The sequence below is a fragment of the Procambarus clarkii genome, chromosome 4 (assembly GCF_040958095.1).
Source record: "Procambarus clarkii isolate CNS0578487 chromosome 4, FALCON_Pclarkii_2.0, whole genome shotgun sequence".
Classification (NCBI taxonomy): domain Eukaryota; kingdom Metazoa; phylum Arthropoda; class Malacostraca; order Decapoda; family Cambaridae; genus Procambarus; species Procambarus clarkii.
The window spans coordinates 39,455,164-39,475,487 of NC_091153.1; the positions used below are offsets into that span (position 1 = coordinate 39,455,164).

General features: G+C 41.8%; 3 protein-coding genes and 1 non-coding gene across 4 annotated transcripts in view; 2 read left to right on the plus strand and 2 right to left on the minus strand.

Moving 5' to 3' along the window:
- Positions 1-659: 659 nt before the first annotated feature.
- On the plus strand, positions 660-776 carry LOC123752916 (U5 spliceosomal RNA). The gene has a single exon (XR_006772244.2). It is a non-coding gene; the product is annotated as a U5 spliceosomal RNA (small nuclear RNA).
- Positions 777-2,484: 1,708 nt separating this feature from the next.
- Positions 2,485-3,421, minus strand: LOC138371112 (uncharacterized). Its single transcript, XM_069335903.1, has 2 exons — positions 3,361-3,421; positions 2,485-3,071 (listed from the first exon to the last, which is right to left on the minus strand). Exons 1-2 carry the CDS (start codon positions 3,419-3,421, stop codon positions 2,485-2,487), a joined length of 648 nt encoding a protein of 215 aa, XP_069192004.1.
- Positions 3,422-3,586: 165 nt separating this feature from the next.
- LOC123749141 (uncharacterized) lies at positions 3,587-4,486 on the minus strand. The gene has a single exon (XM_045731260.2). It carries the CDS (start codon positions 4,484-4,486, stop codon positions 3,587-3,589), a length of 900 nt encoding a protein of 299 aa, XP_045587216.2.
- A 7,294-nt stretch (positions 4,487-11,780) lies between these two features.
- Positions 11,781-20,324, plus strand: part of Taf9 (TBP-associated factor 9) — an 81,876-nt gene continuing 73,332 nt past the window's right edge. The window contains exon 1 of the mRNA XM_045732914.2: positions 11,781-12,013. Coding sequence (XP_045588870.1) covers positions 11,890-12,013 — 124 coding nt within the window. The 5' untranslated portion in view covers positions 11,781-11,889. The remainder of the gene's footprint in view (positions 12,014-20,324) is intronic.

The window sequence follows — 20,324 nt, forward strand, 5'->3', positions numbered from 1 at the left end:
TCAACACATTTTATTCTTTTTACCCATTAGTTTTAAGCTTTAGTCATTAATGTTTTTCCTGCCCGAAACGCTTTGCGTAATAGTGGCTTTAGGCATTATATGTACTAGCTCTATCTATAAAGCCAACAAACTTTGTAAAATCTCTTTATGTATGTACCTTTACCTAAATAAAAATTATTATTAATTATTATTATTATTATTATTATTATTATTATTATTATTATTATTATTATTATTGATCTGTTAGATTAAGGACCTGCCCGAAACGCTACGCGTATTAGTGGCTTTACAAGATTGTAAATTACCATGCTATGTATTCTCACAAACTCAATGTGCCTTCTTGTATATAAATAAATAAATAAATAAATAAATGAGTCTCGGATTTTTCGAGCAAGATTAGCACCGATTGATGAAAAGCTTTTAAATTCTGTTGCTGTTTCTAGATCTGTTGGAGGTGTATAACCCTCCTTGGAGATTTTTATCTGGTTATGTGTATGTTGTTTAGCTCATGCTAGCACGATAATAGAGCAATATCGCAAAAAATAAAAGAATTATTATATTTATTACAGTTACCGGTCAATGCCGTTCTCGTCCCGAAATACTCGTACATCTTTCGCCTCAGCGCTGTGTGGCCGGAATCTCCAATTTTCTCGTACGTTTAACTCTGGTTTCCCTTCAAAACGCATAAATCTTTCGCCTTTTACTAAAGATTTCCGTGGAGGGGAACAACTCAATGAGTCTTAAATAATTTTTTCTTGGCCCATTAAATGGGGCCTTATTATCCATAATATTATAGTTTCGGGGCTTAGCGTCCTTGCAGTTTGGTCAAGCTGTCTAACTCCCAGGTGCCTATTTACTGCTAGGTAAACAGGCGCATTAGTGTGAAAGAAACTACCCATTTGTTTCCGCCTCCCCCTGGGATCGAACCCGGAACCTTAGGACTACCAATCATGAGCGCTGTCCTCTCAGCCGTTAGGCCCCATTCTAAGTACTAATACTGCTTTACTTCCTGGCTTGGTCGCCAGTATTTATTTATTTATATACAGGAAGGTAAATTGGGTTCATGAGAGTACAAAGACTTGAAGTTTTACATTCTTGTAAAAGTAAAAAATAATGTTTACAGGTACATTGTAAGTACAAAAATACATTGTAAAAAAGTACAAAACACATCACAAGAAACTACAAACAATTTTATAGCTGCTGCTGCTAATGTCAACTGGGAGTTCGAATTAGGTAACATAGGGGACATCAACCTAGCTGTGAAACCTTTTCTTCAAAAAACTCTCAGCCTTTATGACACCCACAGTCCTATGCTAACAAAACAAGTCACAACTAAAAGGCTAAACAATCCTTGGCTTACAAAGGGAATACTTAAATCTATATAAATAAAAATGGAAATGTTCGTTTGTTCCAAATCCCTAATCTCCGAAAGTTCTTCACCGATTGCTTTGAAATTTTCACACAATGTTCCATTCACAACAGAGCGGGTTTTTATATACATATTATATTGATGTCACGTCAAAGACGGAAAAAAAACATGCTTTTTCTGATCGGGGAGAAAAACACAAGCCAGAATGGGGGACTTATTTATTAATTATTGTATAGAGATCAACTGCTGTAACACAATATAAATGATGTATAACATGACTGAGTAGTATGCCAGTACTGCAAAGATGCAACTAAAGAAATAAGTCGTAGCACATTATTAACAGAGCCTAGTGCCAGTTAGCCAAAGCAATGTTGCAGTACACACAATCAGCTTAATGCTATAATTAAAGACAACACCAGAGTTATAAATTGAGTGGCACAGCCAGTACAGTATGTATATAAAATATATATTCTGTATACACAGAAGCCATAGAAAATATAGATAAGAATTTCCAGGGGTAATGATATGCTAGTGCCTAGGTTACATGTAAAGTCTGCAACCCCCAACTTGCACTACAAGTGTGCACTTGACATATGGTAAGTAGCTGCGGGCAGCCCTAGACTTGGGGATCCGGCGCAGCACCCCCACTCCGCAGGCCAGCGCAGCCGGTCCCCCATCCCCCGAAGGGTGAGGTGCGCGCTGGCCGCAGAAGTTAACTTATCTAGGGAGTGGGTGACGTCTTGCCTGACGTAGGAGTGGAATGCGTCACTTTTCCACCTACCGACTGCTCTGATTGCTGCCGGCGCGAGGCCATCCTTGGACATCTGCGTGGCCCTGCCAATTCTGAAAGTGAGGTGCATAATCGTTTGGAGGCAGTCCTAGTGCTCGAATGGCGGCACAGAGCACCCTTGTGAAATCTTGTCTGGTGACCGGGGCGCCCGTTTCGTCTTGGAATATAGGTCCTGGTTCCATGCCCTACCGTCCTATGTAGTTCGCCATGGTACAGACCGGGCAGTACTTGCTGTAGGGGTCTGCACTCAGGTTTAAGGTGGGGGTACGACCTGCACAGTGCTTGTAGGAGGCAAACGCGATGTCGATCCCCGTCCGTGATAAAGTTATCTGGTCCAAGCGTAGCGTATATTGCCCCTTCCCGCATAGGTCACCTCCCCTGGCCGGAGGCAGGCGTAGAAAGCGAGGGAGAAGAGCGCTCGGTAGCAGGTCTTCTCGTAAGTCGAGCAGCAGACACCTCGCAGGGCCCCTAGTAGTCGATGCAGTAGTCGTCTGGTCACTGGCAGTCGTCGTGCAGGGAGCCGATGAGCCTTATTGCTTGCTCCCTTAAGCAGTTGGGTGACTAGGAACTGGCGAGTAGGGTCCTCCCTACCATGCAGCTTGAACATGAAGGCAATCGCCGCGAGGTAAGCGCTGAGAGAGCGGAAAGCCAAGCCCCGAGACAGCAGCGACTGCAGGAAGTTCGCCAGGGTCGAGGACGAGGCCTCGAAGGGACACTCCCGTCTCCTGTCGGCCGATACGTACGCCACATACTCCGCCCACTTATGTTGATACGTGCGCCGTGTTGCAGGCTGCAGGGAGTCGAGCAGCATCCTTACAGTTTCAGGGTGAAGTTGCAGGGCAGGAGGTGCTGCGGGACGGCGGTTGGCTTCTCTGCGAGTCCTGCGTCTCGCAGGAACGAGGGCGGCAGTACCTGCAACCGGGAAAGAGCATCACAAACCCCGTTTAACTTGCCCGGGAGGTGTGAGGGAAGAAGCATAATATTATGGGTAAGCAGGAGGATCGCCAGAGGCCGGACCAGTTGCATGAGGAGGGGCACCTGGCGGACAGAGATTGCATCACATTTACCACAGCAGAGTTGTCGGACCTACACACAAGCCTCTTGTTTGCTAACACTGGTGCAAAGATGGATATCCCCATGTAGAAAGGGTAAAGTTCGAGGAGCGCAATGTTGAGCCGGCTCCAGGCCATGGGCCAGGTACCCCTGAACCAGGTCGCTCCGAGTGTGAGTCCGTAACCCTTGGAGGAAGCATCCGCATACATCGAGAGGGACGTGGCACACCCCCATCCACCGTCTGGTGGAAAAACCGTTATCCCGTTAAATGCGCCGAGGAAAGTGCGCCAGGCTCCCAAGTCGAGCTTTGCCTCCGCGTCTAACAGGCAGAGGCGTGAGGGACGTTGTACACCTCGTGTGAGCGGGTGGAGTCGTCAGAGGAAGGCCCAGCCCCCTGGTATGACCGTCGTGGCAAATTGCAGTTTGCCAATAATCCCATGCAGGTCCTGCAGGGGGAGGTTCTCGGCCCCTAGGGCGTCTTCCACAGCAGCCATGTACTTCATCTTCTTGTCGTCCGGCAGCCTTGTCTCCATTCGTTGGGCGTCGATTTCAAGTCCAAGGAAGGTGAGGCAGGGGCCTTTGGTCTTGTGGGGGGACAAGGGAACGCCCAGGCGCTCGCAGAGGGCAGTGAACACCCGCAGGCTCCGCAAGCACTCGTTGTAGGTAGAACTCACGAAGAGGAAGTCGTCCAGCACCTTCACGACATCCCACACGCCGAACTTCTCCGCGAGGATCCATTGCAGGACGCTGGAGAACGTCTCGAAGATCCTGCAGGAGGGTGCAGCCCCCATGCTTAGCATCTTCTCGTAGTAGTACCGCCCCCCGTAGGCGAAGCCGAGTAGGTAGTAGTCGCTGGGGTGGACTCGGACGATCCGGAATGCCTCTGCTATGTCGCACTTCGCCAAGTGCGCCCCCGGCGAGCGTCTGACCACCAAGGCCACTGCGTCGTTGATGGACTGGTAGGTCACTGTTGTCGACTCCGGCGGGATGTTGGCGTTCACGCTCTCGGAGGTATAGGGGTAGCTGAGGTTGTGCAGGAGCCTGTATTTGCCCTGCGTAGACTTCTCTCTCAGGGCTATGGGAGAACACTTGAAGTTCTCAAATGGGGGGACCTCGAAGGGGCCCACTATGCGCCCCAGGCTCAGTTCCTTGTCGAGCGTAGGCCCCACTATAAGTGGCAGGGCCGTAGTTGCTGGCGGGTTACGAGAGGAGCGGGGAGTCCACGCCCCCTCGAAACCGAGTAGGAAACCACCCCCGGAAGCCTCCCATGACATAGTCCCGGAGGGGGTAACCCATCAGGAAAGCATCAAGTGCGTCTGCGTCCACTGGCGTTGTGACGTGTGTCTTTCTTCCTGCCCCTGTCCTGTGGGGGGCGACGGGAACGCTTCTTCTCCGTAACCTCCGTAACAATTTCTCCGGTTACGGAGAAATCTCCGTAACCTCTTTACCGATTGCTTTGAAATTTTGACACAACGTTGCATTTGAATAAGTGCATGTTTTTATAAACTTTCTATATATAAATGCATCACCAGTGATGGGGGAAAAAAATGCTGTTTTGATAAACTGCGCCATCTGTTGGACGTAAGAGCAACACTCGCTGTTATCTCTCAAAGTTCTTCACTGATTGCTTTGAAAATCTGACACAACGTTCCATTCGAATATGCACATGTTTTTATATGCCTACTATATAGATGCCACACCTCTGACAGGTAAAAACATAATTTAAAGACAAAACAGAGCCATCTGTTGAACGTAATAGAAACACACACACGTTATACTAAATAAATAATAAAATAAATATAAATAAATATGTTTATTCAGGTAAGGTACATACATACAAGTGATGTTACATTAATGGATTGCTATATAGATAGAGCTAGTACATACAATGCCTAAAGCCACTATTACGCAATGCGTTTCGGGCAAGAAAAACATTAATATCTAGAACTTAATACTAATTGAGCATAAAGAATAAAGAGTGTTGAAAACAAATACAAATAAAGATAAAAAAAGGGGGAACATGACTGAAAAAGCAGCACAAATACAATAAGTTGATAAACAGTGTTGATTAAAAAAAAAATAATAATAATAAAATAACAGACATGGGTTGACAATAAAGGAGTGAGGTGGGTTACAGGGAATTTATTAGATAGTGTTTAGTTTTTATCTTAAACTGGTTGAGAGAGGTACAGTCTTTAACATGGTTGGGAAGGTCATTCCACATTCTGGGTCCCTTGATTTGTAGAGCATTTCTAGTTTGATTAAGTCGTACTCTAGGAATATCAAAACTGTATTTATTCCTGGTGTGGTGCTCATGGGTTCTGTTACAACCTTCAATGAAGCTTTTGAGGTCAGGATTGGCATTACAGTTCAGCGTTTTATATATGTATAATACACAAGAGAGAATGTGCAGTGACTTAATATCTAACATATTCAGAGATTTGAGTAAGGGTACCGAGTGATGTCTGGGGCCAGAGTTGGATATTGTCCTAATAGCAGCTTTGTGTTGGGTAATGAGAGGACGTAAATGATTTTGGGTAGTAGAACCCCAAGCACAAATACCATAGTTGAGGTATGGATAGATGAGGGAGTAATAGAGAGTAACCAGGGCAGGGCGGGGTACATAATATCTGATCTTAGAAAGAATGCCAACAGTTTTTGAAACTTTTTTTGATATATTTAGAATGTGACCCTGGAAATTCAGCTTGTGGTCGATGAGAACGCCAAGGAATTTGCCATCTAATTTGTTACAAATTTGGGTATTGTTTATTTTGAGATTTATCTGATTAGAGGATTTATTGCCAAACAGAATATAAAACGTTTTGTCAATGTTAAGGGTGAGTTTGTTGGCAGTTAGCCAAAGATGGACTTTCTCTAGCTCAGTATTTACTGTGGCATTTAGAGCAAGGGGGTCAGGACTGGAGTAAATGAAGGTTGTGTCGTCAGCAAATAGAATTGGTTTGAGGTGTTGGGAGGCATTTGGAAGGTCATTAATGTAGATGAGAAAGAGGAGAGGGCCAAGTATGCTGCCCTGAGGAACACCAATGTTGATGGGTAGGGTGGGAGAAATTGTATTATTCACAGAAACATACTGGAGCCTGTCAGTAAGATAAGATTTGAGGTATTGCAGGGAGTGTCCTCTGACTCCATAATGATGTAATTTAAGAAGAAGGTTTTGATGGTTGACAGTGTCAAAAGCCTTACGCAGGCCCACAAATAACCCAACAGGAAACTCCTTTTTATCAAGAGCTGCGTGAATTAAGTTAATCATACTAATAAGTGCATCGTTAGTGCTTTTTTTGGGTCTGAAGCCATATTGACAAGAGCTAAGTATATTGTGTTTGGCTAGAAAAGAGTAAAGCTGCTTGCAGATTAGCTTTTCGAATATTTTTGACAAGTTAGGCAGGATTGATATAGGTCTGTAGTTGTTAACATCAGTGAGATCACCACATTTGTAGACAGGGGTTACTCTTGCTTTTTTTAGAATGTCAGGAAAGGTTTGGAGTTCAAGTGACTTGTTGAAGAGCAATGCAATAGCAGGGGCTAGAGATCTGGAGGCTTTTTTGTAAATTAAAGTTGGTATCTCCTCGAGGGCACTAGACTTGGTTTTAAGGGAAAGGATTATTTCATTGACATCAGTGGAACTAGTAGGCTTAAGGTACAGAGACTGTGGATAGTTACCTGTAAGATAGTCCTTAACATCAGTACAGGAAGATGGAATATCATTTGCAAGGGATGACCCAATGGAAGAGAAGAACCTATTGAACTCAATAGCAGAATCAGAGGCTGAAAGCTGACCAACGTTATTGGAAAGGAGTGTTGGTTTGTTATTTAAAATCTTCTTTGATCCCAATATTTGTGAAATTGTGCTCCAAGTTTTTTTAATGTTGCTCTTTATTTGGGTAAATTGATCTTCATAGTATTTAGTTTTGGCTCGTCTAATTATTTTAGATAGCAATAACGAGTAATTCTTTGAGAATTCTTTGGAGACTGTTCCTAGCCTATACTTCTTCTCAAATATGTTATGATTTCCACTTCAGTGTTTCTGATTGCATTAATAAATTGAATTTTCAAAGATTTCGATTTATTTTAATTTTGATTTAATTATTTTGTGTGACATTGTGTGGGAATTTAGCTGTGTTGTTTACCACACCGTTCATTTCGTAAGTATAAGTATTGATGCCACATTTGTAAAATGTAAAATCATTTTTTTTTTTAAGAAACAGCTCCATCTGTTGCACATAAGAGCCATACACACTTAAATAAATATGTTACGATTCCATTTCAATCTTTCCGATTTCATTGACAAATTAAATTTTCATATATTTCAATTTATTTTCATTTTGATTTAATTATTTTGTGTGATATTGCGTTGGAGTTTAGCTGTGTTGTTTACCATACCGTTCATTTCGTGAGTATAAGTATAGATGCCACACACGTGACAGTAAAAACATGCATTATTGAAAAACAGCGCCATCTGTTGCACGTAAGAACAACTCACGCTATACTGTACTAAATATGTTACGATTAGGTTTCAATGTTTCCAATTTCATTGATAAATGGAATTTCCATAGATTTCGAATTAATTTCATTTTGATTTAATGATTTTGTGACACTGCTTTGGAACTGAGCTTTGTTGTTTACCATACCTTGAGGTTACCTTGAGGTGCTTCCGGGGCTTAGCGTCTCCGCGGCCCGGTCGTCGACCAGGCCTCCTGGTTGCCGGACTGATCAACCAGGCTGTTGGACGCGGCTGCTCGCAGCCTGACGTATGAGTCACAGCCTGGTTGATCAGGTATCCTTTGGAGGTGCTTATCCAGTTCTCTCTTGAACACTGTGAGGGGTCGGCCAGTTATGCCCCTTATGTGTAGTGGAAGCGTGTTGAACAGTCTCGGACCTCTGATGTTGATAGAGTTCTCTCTCAGAGTACCAGTTGCACCTCTATTTTTCAACGGGGGTATTCTGCACATCCTGCCATGTCTTCTGGTCTCATGTGATGTTATTTCAGTGTGCAGGTTTGGGACCAGCCCCTCTAATATTTTCCACGTGTAAATTATTATGTACCTCTCCCGCCTGCGCTCAAGGGAGTACAGTTTTAGGCTCTTTAGTCGGTCCCAATAGTTTAGATGTTTTACTGAGTGGATTCTAGCAGTAAAGGATCTCTGCACGCTCTCCAGGTCAGCAATTTCTCCAGCTTTGAAAGGTGCTGTCATTGTGCAGCAGTACTCCACTCTAGAGAGCACCATACCGTTCATTTTGTGAGTATAGTTTATTTTTTATTTCTTGATTGTTTTTCATTTCGTTTTTTAATTGTTTTTCCTATATTTCAGTGATGGGAACACCAGATCATTTGATGTTCCCTATTTTCTGATGGGAACATCAGATCATTTGGGAATGCATCAGACAAAGGAGTGGGGAATGGTGGGGAAGACGAGGGGACGGGAGTAGGTAATGGTACTGAGGACGACGGGACAAGGGAGAGGGTAATGGTGGGGAGGATGAGAGGACGGGGGAGATGGAGATGGTGGGGACGAGGGGACAGGGGAATGGAGAATGATGGGAAGGACAAAGAGACAGGAGAGTGGGGATGGTGCAGAAGACGAGGGAACAGGGGAGAGGAGAATGATAGGGAGGCCGAGGGGAACGGAGGAGTGGGAGATGGAGGAGAGTACGAGGGGACAGTGGAGTGGGGATTGGTTATAAGGATGAGGGAACGATGGAGAGGGGGATAGTGGGGAGAACACAGGGATGGGGGAGGAAGGAAATGGTGGGGAGGACGAGGGGACGGGTAAATGGGGTATGATTGGGAAGACAAAGGGACAGGAGAGTGAGGAATGATTGGGAGGACGAGGGGACAGGGGAGAGGGGAACGGTGGGGAGGACTGGGAGACCAGGAAAGGCTTCTGTGGCTCAGCAGCGCACATGCGTTGCTGAGCCACAGAAGCCTGAATAAACATTTGAATTTTGAATTTGAATTTTTTCTCGGTGTACTGCTGCTCTCAGATTGCTCATTGACAATCCAAGGTTACACTCAACCTCTCCTTTAAAGGCAGATTCTTTGGCTAACTCATCAGCTGTATCATGCATTCGGAGGCCAACATGAGATTGAGACCACATGAAATGAACTCTGTTACCATCTTTACTAAATAAAATAAATAAATAAATGTTTATTTAGGTAAGGTACATACATCCAAGAAATTTTTACAAAGATTGGTGGACTTATAGATAGAGCTAGTACATACAATGCCTAAAGCCACTATTACGCAAAGCGTTTCGGGCATGAAAAACTTAAATGACTAAAGCTTAATACTAATTGAGCATAAAGAGTAAAATGAAAACAAGAAATGAAAACATAGCTGAAAAAGCAGCACAAATACAATTCTGTCGACAAACAGCGCTCTTTAAAAAAAACAGACATTGGTTGACAATAGAGGGGTTAGGTAGGTTACAGGGAATTTATTAGGTATAGCTTCGTTTTTATCTTGAACTGGTTGAGAGAGGTACAGTCTTTAACATGGTTGGGAAGGTCATTCCACATTCTGGGCCCCTTGATTTGTAGAGCATTTCTAGTTTGATTAAGTCGTACTCTAGGAATATCAAAACTGTATTTATTTTTGGTGTGGTGCTCATGGGTTCTGTTACAACCTTCTATGAAGCTTTTGAGGTCAGGATTGGCATTACAGTTTAGCGTTTTATATATGTATAATACACATGAGAGAATGTGCAGTGACTTAATGTCTAACATGTTCAGAGATTTGAGTAGGGGTACCGAGTGATGTCTGGGGCCAGAGTTGGATATTGTCCTAATAGCAGCTTTGTGTAGAGTAATTAGAGGACGTAAATGATTTTTGGTAGTAGAGCCCCAAGCACAAATACCATAATTGAGATATGGATAGATAAGGGAGTAATAGAGAGTCACCAGGGCAGGGCGGGGTACATAATATCTGATCTTAGAAAGAATGTCCACAGTTTTTGAAACTTTTTTTGATATATGTAGAATGTGTCCCTGGAAATTCAGCTTGTGGTCAATGAGAATGCCAAGGAATTTGCCATCTAATTTGTTACAAATTTGGGTAAAGTTTATTTTGAGATTTATGTGATTAGAGGATTTATTGCCAAACAGAATATAGAAAGTTTTGTCAATGTTAAGGATGAGTTTGTTGGCAGTTAGCCAAAGATGGACTTTATTTAGCTCAGTATTTACTGTGGCATTTAGAGCAAGGGGGTCAGGACTGGAGTAAATGAAGGTTGTGTCGTCAGCAAATAGAATTGGTTTGAGGTGTTGGGAGGCATTTGGAAGGTCATTAATGTAGATGAGAAAGAGGAGAGGGCCAAGTATGCTGCCCTGAGGAACACCAATGTTGATGGGTAGGGTGGGAGAAATTGAATTATTCACAGAAACATACTGGAGCCTGTCAGTAAGGTAGGATTTGAGGTATTGCAGGGAATGTCCTCTGACTCCATAATGATGTAATTTAAGAAGAAGGTTTTGGTGGTTGACAGTGTCAAAAGCTTTACGCAGGTCCACAAATAACCCAACAGGGAACTCATTTTTATCAAGAGCTGTATGAATTAAGCATACTAATAAGTGCATATGAGTTAAGCATACTAATAAGTGCATCGTTAGTGCTTTTTTGGGTCTGAAGCCATATTGGCAAGGGCTAAGTATATTGTGTTTGGCTAGATACGAGTAAAGCTGCTTATAGATTAGTTTTTCAAATATTTTTGACAAGTTTGGCAGGATTGATATAGGTCTGTAGTTGTTAACATCTGTGAGATCACCACATTTGTGGACAGGCGTTACTCTCGCTTTTTTTAGAATATCTGGAAAGGTTTGGAGTTCAAGTGACTTGTTGAAGAGCAAAGCAATAGCAGGGGCTAAAGATCTGGAGGCTTTTTTGTAAATTAAAGTTGGTATCTCCTCAAGGGCACTAGACTTGGTTTTAAGGGAAAGGATTATCTCATTGACGTCAGTGGAATTAATAGGCTTTAGGTACAGAGACTGTGGATAGTTACCTGTAAGATAGTCCTTAATGTCAGTACTGGAAGACGGAATATCATTTGCAAGGGATGACCCAATGCAAGAGAAGAACCTATTGAACTCAATAGCAGAATCAGAGGCTGAAAGCTGACCATCGTTATTGGACAGGAGTGTTGGTTGGTTATTTAAAGTCTTCTTTGATCCCAATATTTGTGAAATTGTGCGCCAAGTTTGTTTAATGTTGCTCTCTATTTGGGTAAATTTATCTTCGTAGTATTTAGTTTTGGCTCGTCTAATTATCTTAGGTAGCAATAATGAGTAATTCTTTGAGAATTCTTTGGAGACAATTCCTAACCTATACTTCTTCTCAAGGTCATGTTTTTTATTAATGGATTAATAATGGATTTTTATTAATCCACTAATTTTGTTGTATTTGTGTCTAGCTTCGGACACGAGCATGTTACAGTTATGTCTTGAAGAGTTGAGAGCATTGATGCAAGGCAAATAGTTGTCTGAAGGGTGTAAATAAGATAACCTATTTTGTGCGAGGTACGTTAATAGACAGAAGTGTACAACGTCGCCGGCGCCTCCAGTTGTTTACACTCACCAGTAGAGGGAAGCTGTAACAGGGAAATGATGTGCGTCTCTCCTGGTCTATATGCCTATTCTTAAATAGTCTTTCAGAGTCGCGCAAATATGGCTAAGGAGCCAAAAGTGGCAGTGCCCAAGGAGGCACAAGTGATGACCGCTATTCTGAAGGATATGGGTATAACCGACTACGAGCCTGGAGTGGTCAACCAGATGTTGGAGTTTACTTACAGTGAGTATGTGCTTTGTGTTGTCATTAAATAATTCATTGTGTCGGGGGACAGGTAGCCAGAGTGTATTCATACACGTTAGGCTTATATATAGGTCGCCCCAGGATGGAATTACTGATCCCGCCCAGGTGATCCACTAGTAGATCAAATACTTATTTGATATTCCCACAAGCTGACTTAACTCTTGATTACCTACTTACTGCTAGGTGGACAGGGGCATTTAGTTTATTATGCACCTCATAGCCACCTGTGGAATTTTAATAGAAAAAATTACAGAGCCGCATAATTTGTCCAGGAACTGAACCCCAAAATTCATTTAGCTAAGCATATTTACAGTTTTGACAAGCTAGTTATGCACTTTAATTTATTTTACAATATTATATCAATAGTGGGTTCGAGAACAACCACAAGTACAGCCTCTAAGTAGCTTACACATGCAATGAGTTTTTTTTTTTTTTTTTGAGATATATACAAGAGTTGTTACATTCTTGTACAGCCACTAGTACGCGTAGCGTTTCGGGTAGGTCCCTGGAATACGATTCCCTGCTGTGAAGAATCGTTTTTTCATCCAAGTACACATTTTACTGTTGCGTTAAACAGAGGCTACAGTTAAGGAATTGCGCCCAGTAAATCCTCCCCGGCCAGGATACTTTGATATCTTAAAGAGTTAGTTTCATAGTTTGATTCGTTTAATTTGCACACCGCCAGCACTTTAGTGGTCGGTGGTGGAAAGGTCATAATCACCCACATTTACCACCTACAATATTATTAGCAAATTGCAGATATTTGGCAAAAATTGCTTGTAGTAGATCATTTGAATTAAATATTTACACATACCTTGAATATTTGTTACAGAGCTGAATCTAAATTCGCACATCATTAAATAATTTTGCTGACATTTTACATTTAATCAGCTCTAAATCAGCAGGTAATGGAAATTCCCAGATATACTCATAACCGAGTTTTTCTGATGGCCCTAGTGAATGAAATGGTATTTCCTGTGTTAGCCTGTGTTAGTGTGGTTAGCAAATTATATGACAAGGGTGTGGACCACTTAATATCTTTACACTCAAGTGGCACCCCAGGGAACATTAAAGATCTCACTTGCATAACTGTGGCATATCTCTGAGATGATATCTCTGAGATGACTTGCGTCGGTGGTATATTTTGGTAGCAGTCTATTTTGTAAACATATGTTGTTGAATATGACCGAAAGTGTATGATAAATGATTCTAATATGAATCTTAATATTTCTTATGTTTTTCTTCACTGTCGAGGGAAATTGAAAAATTAACTTTCCAAAGCTCATTTATACACTATATTTATGGTCTGACGCCTAAGGAAACATTTTGCAAGGCACTCCTTAAATTTTCAAAGACAAATTTTCCATATGTTGTTGTTTTAGATTTAGCTACTCAGAACGAAGTGTCCATGTAGCACGGGTTATGGTGAGCCTCTAATTTTCCATTCTCTGCCAAGGCTTATATTTGCTTGGGGTGAGGTGATAGAGGACATGATTGAGATGAACACTTGTTCATCTCAATCATGTCCTGGTAACACAAAGAGCTCACTCTCTGACTTGTAAGTTTAGGCAAGTTTACCATGTATATATGAAGCTCGTGTTCTCTCTGATAATGTGAAAGACTGATGAAAATTAATTCAGATCTCTTGCCATGAATAGTGTCGTCGGGAGGTTGGATTTGTTGGGGAAATTGTTCTGACTTTCAACGTCTTATAAAGATCTGCCGTGGTCTAGAGGTAGCGTACTGGTTATGTCAAGGTTCACAAACACCTGACTTTCCAAGGTTTGAGCCTTCACAGGAGAATGAGTTCTGTGTATTACCTTTGACTTGTGAGTTTAGGCAAGTTTACCATCTGTGTGTGTGTGTATATATATAAATATATATATATATATATATATATATATATATATATATATATATATATATATATGTCGTACCTAGTAGCCAGAATACACTTCTTGGCCTACTATGCAAGGCCCGATTTGCCTAATAAGCCAAGTTTTCCTGAATTAATAAATTTTCTCTAATTTTTTTCTTATGAAATGATAAAGCTACCCATTTCATTATGTATGAGGTCAATTTTTTTTTATTGGAGTTAAACTTAACGTAGATATATGAATGAACCTAACCAACCCTACCTAACCTAACCTATCTTTATAGGTTAGGTTAGGTTAGGTAGCCAAAAAAGTTAGGTTAGGTTAGGTTAGGTAGGTTAGGTAGTCGAAAAACAATAAATTCATGAAAACTTGGCTTATTAGGCAAATTGGGCCTTGCATAGTAGGCTGAGAAGTGCATTCTGGCTACTAGGTACGACATATATAAAAATATATATACAGTATATATATATATATATATATATATATATATATATATATATATATATATATATATATATATATATATATATATATATATATATATATATATATATATATACTGTATATATATATATATATATATATATATATATATATATATATATATATATATATATATATATATATATATATATTTATATATATGTCGTACCTAGTAGCCAGAACGCACTTCTCAGCCTACTATGCAAGGCCCAATTTGCCTAATAAGCCAAGTTTTCATGAATTATTTGTTTTTCGACTACCTAACCTACCTAACCTAACCTAACTTTTTCGGCTACCTAACCTAACCTAACCTATAAAGATTGGTTAGGTTAGGTTAGGTAGGGTTGGTTAGGTTCGGTCATATATCTACGTTAATTTTAACTCCAATAAAAAAAATTTACCTCATACATAATGAAATGGGTAGCTTTATCATTTCATAAGAAAAAAATTTGAGGAAATATATTAATTCAGGAAAACGTGGCTTATTAGGCAAATTGGGCCTTGCATAGTAGTCCAAAAAGTGCGTTCTGGCTACTAGGTACGACATATATATATATATATATATATATATATATATATATATATATATATATATATATATATATATATATATATATATATATATATATACAGTACAACCTCGATTCAACGTACCCCGATTCAACAAATCTCCGGCTAGTTCGCACACTTTTCAGGCCGGATTTACTCACCCGGTTCGACGAACAATGGTTAAGCGGGGGATGTTCGGATTTGCTTACGACGTCGAGACAGAGTTCACAGACTGGTGGAAAACTTTCACATTCTATCACAGATTACATTTATTAATTCCTTCATATGACAAGTTCGATCACACAAGTGGACCACACAAGTGGACCGCACATGTGGTCCACAAGTGGTCCACAAGCTTACGATGTTGGGACAGAGTTCACAGTGGTAGAAAAACTTTACCATACCATCACAGATTACAATTAATAATTCCTTCATATGACAAGTTGGATCACACAAATGGACCACACAAGTGGACCACACAAGTGGACCACACAAGTGGACCACAAGTGGTCCACAAGCTTACGATGTTGGGACAGAGTTCACAGAGTGGTGGAAAACTGTTTCATTCTATCACAGATTACAATTAATAATTCCTTCATAAGACAAGTTGGATCACACAAGTGGACCACACAACAAGTGAATCATATGAACCAAACACCAGCCAGAATGGTCCACAAGAAGTGACGCATATTAACCAAACACCATCCAGAGTCGTCCACACAAGTGAACGACTGAGTTTCAATGATTTTCGTTCACCGATTTGTGGCACACGTATCTTTGTAAATTAATTTAAAGGCTGAAGCGTGAATAGGTAGCTAATATGTTGAAATCTTCTTATATACATTTTCTGTGATGAAACAAGACGAGTGAGGGTGGACAGATAAGGGAATACCTGTACTGTACAGTGAATCTCACTTTACAGTGAGGTTTCACTCACTTTCGTCTGTGTTGTCATAGTTCAGTGACCCATGGCTTTGAACGTTTCAGATTAATAAATCATTTCTAAAACTGGTGTTTTAATAACTCTTTATTATCCTAATTAAACTAAACTAAATAAAACCCAAAATATACTGTAATAAGATAGATATCTCCTATTTGAGAAATTATTCACGTTATTGGCAGCACAACAACAGCACGAGTGGACAGGTCTAATCCCTGTCCATACAACACCATGCTTGTTGTGTTCGATTTCGTTGCCACAGTTCAGCGATCTACGGCTTCGAAATAATAAAATTAATAAATCAATTCCAAAGTAAGTATTTTTTATAGCTCTTATTATCGTAATAATGTTGCTAAACTAAATATGTAACCCAAAAATATATAATTTGATGTAAATTGAATATTTGAGAGAAATATGTGTTACTGGAAATCGAACACAACACCAGGCAGTGTTTTGTTCGATTTCGTCGCCACAGTTCAGTGACCTATGGCTTCGAAATAATAAAATTAATAAATCAGTTCCAAAATAAGTATTTTTTATAGCTCTTATTATCGTAATAATGTTGCTAAACTAAATATATAACCCAAAAATATATAATTTGATGTAAATCGAATTGTTAAGGGAAATTTATGTTACTGGATCAGGCTTAAACACCAGCCTACTGAAGGGTGTACGTATAGACTTAGTCTGCGTTCGTACAGTATGCACCCAGTGCCCTTAGCTTTGTCTGCGATTGACGTACAGTATTTATCAGCCGGTGGAAGAATAATCGTGGAATTGACCATTTTTTTACTACAGCTCTTTGGTTATGAAACAAAATGTCTCAGGGGCTTACTAATAGTGCCTTATTAATGCCAAAAATGAAGCAATATTTTGCAAGAACTAGTAGCAGAAAATCAACCAGCACGAGAACAGCCGTACCCAGCACGAGAACAGCCGTACCCAGCACGAGAACAGCCGTACCCAGCACGAGAACAGCCGTACCCAGCACGAGAACAGCTGTACCCAGCACGAGAACAGCCGTACCCAGCACGAGAACAGCCGTACCCAGCACGAGAACAGCCGTACCCAGCAAGAGAACAGCCGTACCAAGCACAAGAACAGCCGTACCCAGCACGAGAACAGCCGTACCCAGCACGAGCACAGTTGTACCCAGCACTGGTACAACAGCCATACCCAGCACATGCACAGTTGTACCCAGCACTGGTACAACAGCAGCCAGCATAAGCTCAGAAGCAGCTGAACCCACAGCAGCAGCGAGCACCAGCAAAGCTGATGCAAACATCTAAAAACATCGTGTGCAGCGTGAACAGTTAGAACAAGTGTTAAATTTAAGTGTGTACACAGTGTTAAAATTAAAGTTGCAGTAATTTTAGTGTACAATAGTTTTCATAAACTCTATTGTAGTATTCAACATACAGCAGAACTACTTTTAATCAACACAGTGCTAACGGCATAATGCACTGCAGTACGTATTTAATGTAGAGCATTCACAACTTCACGAAACTTCAAGATGGACATAACTTCAACAATAAGGTAAATTTATGAAATGCAGTATTTTTTAGTAGAGAAGTAATATATAGGTAGAGTATGTAATATGATAATGCATTTTTATTGTGTACAAGAAAAAAAGACACTGACACAAACGCCTCCTGAAGGTCACCTCTTGCAACGAATCCAACGCTCCAACGAACTAGGGTTGGTCCCATATAGTACGTTGAATCAAGGTTGTACTGTATATATATATATATATATATATATATATATATATATATATATATATATATATATATATATATATATATGTATATATATATATGTCGTACCTAGTAGCCAGAACGCACTTCTCAGCCTACTATGCAAGGCCCGATTTGCCTACTAAGCCAAGTTTTCATGAATTAATTGTTTTTCGACTACCTAACCTAACCTAACCTAACCTAACCTAACCTAACTTTTTCGGCTACCTAACCTAACCTACAAAGATAGGTTAGGTTAGGTAGGGTTGGTTAGGTTCTGTCATATATCTACGTTAATTTTAACTCCAATAAAAAAAAATTGACCTCAAACATAATGAAATGGGTAGCTTTATCATTTCATAAGAAAAAAATTAGAGAAAATATATTAATTCAGGAAAACTTGGCTTATTAGGCAAATCGGGCCTTGCATAGTAGGCTGAGAAGTGCGTTCTGGCTAATAGGTACGACATATATATATATATATATATATATATATATATATATATATATATATATATATATATATATATATATATATATATATATATATATAACTGAAAACTTACACTCCAGAAGTGACTGGAACCCATATTGCCAGGAGCAACGCAACTTCTGGGGTGTGAGTTTTCAGTTGCATATAGTCCTGGGGACCATTCAGGCTTGTTTGCATTTGTGTTCCTCACGTGTGCCCCAAAGAATGAGGTGATTTGATAAAATGCTATGCCCAAGATTACCATCAGAGTGCCGGCAGGCTGATGGGCTAAATAACCTCGGCTACCATCAGTTTTTGTCCTGTCGTGATGGTCAAGTGGATTAAGGTATCCTGTACATACCAGTTGCATTGCTCCTGGCAGTATGGGTTCGAGTCACTTCTGGGGTGTGAGTTTTCAGTTGCATATAGTCCTGGGGACCATTCAGGCTTGTTTGCATATATATATATATATATATATATATATATATATATATATATATATATATATATATATATATATATATATATATATATATATACAGAGCACCACTTGGTTTCCGAACCCCTTGGGGACGAGAGCCGTCGGTTAACATGTAAGTTCGTATACGAGAAATAGAGGGGAAAAATAAACTAGAAATGTAAAAAGAAATTTTTCCGAAAAATTTATGAAAAAACTCTAGGGAAAAAAATCGTCAGGTTCATGGCGTAAATGCGACCGTGTTTTGTTTGTACTCATCAATAAGTGAAGTCCTGATCCGCTTTATAAAAGTCCTTAATTGTTCCTAACTGATTATTAAGACGTCTGGCAAACATCCTCTGGATGTTTCCTGCCAGCCTGCAGGCACATCCTGCCTAAAATATACGATGATGTACTGTACATTTAAGAAACAAATCTGGGTCACAGGTCTGTGGAGTGTGGTTAGGCTTACGGAGTCAGCCGGTCCCTCCCCCACCACCAACACACCTCCCCCTCTCCCCCCACCACCGACACACCTCCCCCTCTCCCCCCACCACCGACACACCTCCCCCTCTCCCCCCACCACCGACACACCTCCCCCTCTCCCCCCACCACCGACACACCTCCCCCACCCCCCACCCCAAACCCATACACACACACACACACACACACACACTCTCAAAGGTCACGTGGTTCACAGTTCACTTCAACACCCATATATCGCTTCCTGCCTGCCTGCCTCCTTCCCACCCTGCCAGCCTGCTTCCTTCCCAGCCTGCCTCCTTCCCAGCTTGCCTCCTTCCCAGCCTGCCTCCTTCCCAGCCTGCCTGCCTGCCTCCTTCCCAGCCTGCCAGCCTGCTTCCTTCCCAGCCTGCCTCCTTCCCAGCCTGCCAGCCTGCTTCCTTCCCAGCCTGCCTCCTTCCCAGCCTGCCAGCCTGCTTCCTTCCCAGCCTGCCTCCTTCCCAGCCTGCCTTCTTCCCAGCCTGCCTTCTTCCCAGCCTGCCTCCTTCCCAGCCTGCCTCCTTCCCAGCCTGCCAGCCTGCCAGCCAGCCTGCCTGCCAGCCTGCTTCCTTCCCAGCCTGCCTCCTTCCCAGCCTGCCTCCTTCCCAGCCTGCCAGCCTGCCTCCTTCCCAGCCTGCCTCCTTCCCAGCCTGCCAGCCTGCCAGCCAGCCTGCCTGCCAGCCTGCCTGCCTGCCTGCCAGCCTGCTTCCTTTCCAGCCAGCCTGCCTCCCCCCCTGCCATCATGCTAACGGGTAGTGTGTGTTAGGCTTATCTTCGGGAATGAGCCGGTCTCACCCCCACCACCAACAAACCACCCGCCCCCCTACATCCCATCTCTCAAGGTCACGCGGTTCAACCGCGTGACTACCACTCACTCCCTGCCTGCAAGCTAGCCTGCCTGCCTGCAAGCTAGCCTGCCTGCCTGCCTGCAAGCTAGCCTGCCTGCCTGCCTGTGCCTGCCAGCCTGCCTTTCCCTCCCTAATTCTCACTACTTCCATCCCTTCCTGCCTACCTCCTAGCATCTCTCCCTACCTCCCCCTCCCTCTTAGCATCTCTCCCTACCTCCTAACATCTCTCCCTACCTCCCCCTCCCTCCTAGCATCTCTCTCCCCCCCTCTCTCACTGATTCTCCCCCCCCCTCATTCATACTGCCTCCCACCTAAGTTCCATCGTCCATCCACCCACCAGTCAGCCATCACTGACGCAATGGGTGCATTTGGAGCCAACATGGTGCACAGATGTTTCTTGATTGTGCAGATATGTAAAACAAAAGCA

What these genes read in the sequence shown, in the direction of transcription:
- LOC138371112 (XM_069335903.1), bottom strand. Translation starts at nt 3,421, where the DNA reads ATGTATGCGGATGCTTCCTCCAAGGGTTACGGACTCACACTCGGAGCG. An exon ending in CGGAGCGACCTGGTTCAGGG is followed by an intron (nt 3,072 to 3,360) that starts GTACCTGGCCCA and finishes TCCCGGTTGCAG; the next exon opens with GTACTGCCGCCCTCGTTCCT.
- LOC123749141 (XM_045731260.2), bottom strand. Translation starts at nt 4,486, where the DNA reads ATGTCATGGGAGGCTTCCGGGGGTGGTTTCCTACTCGGTTTCGAGGGG.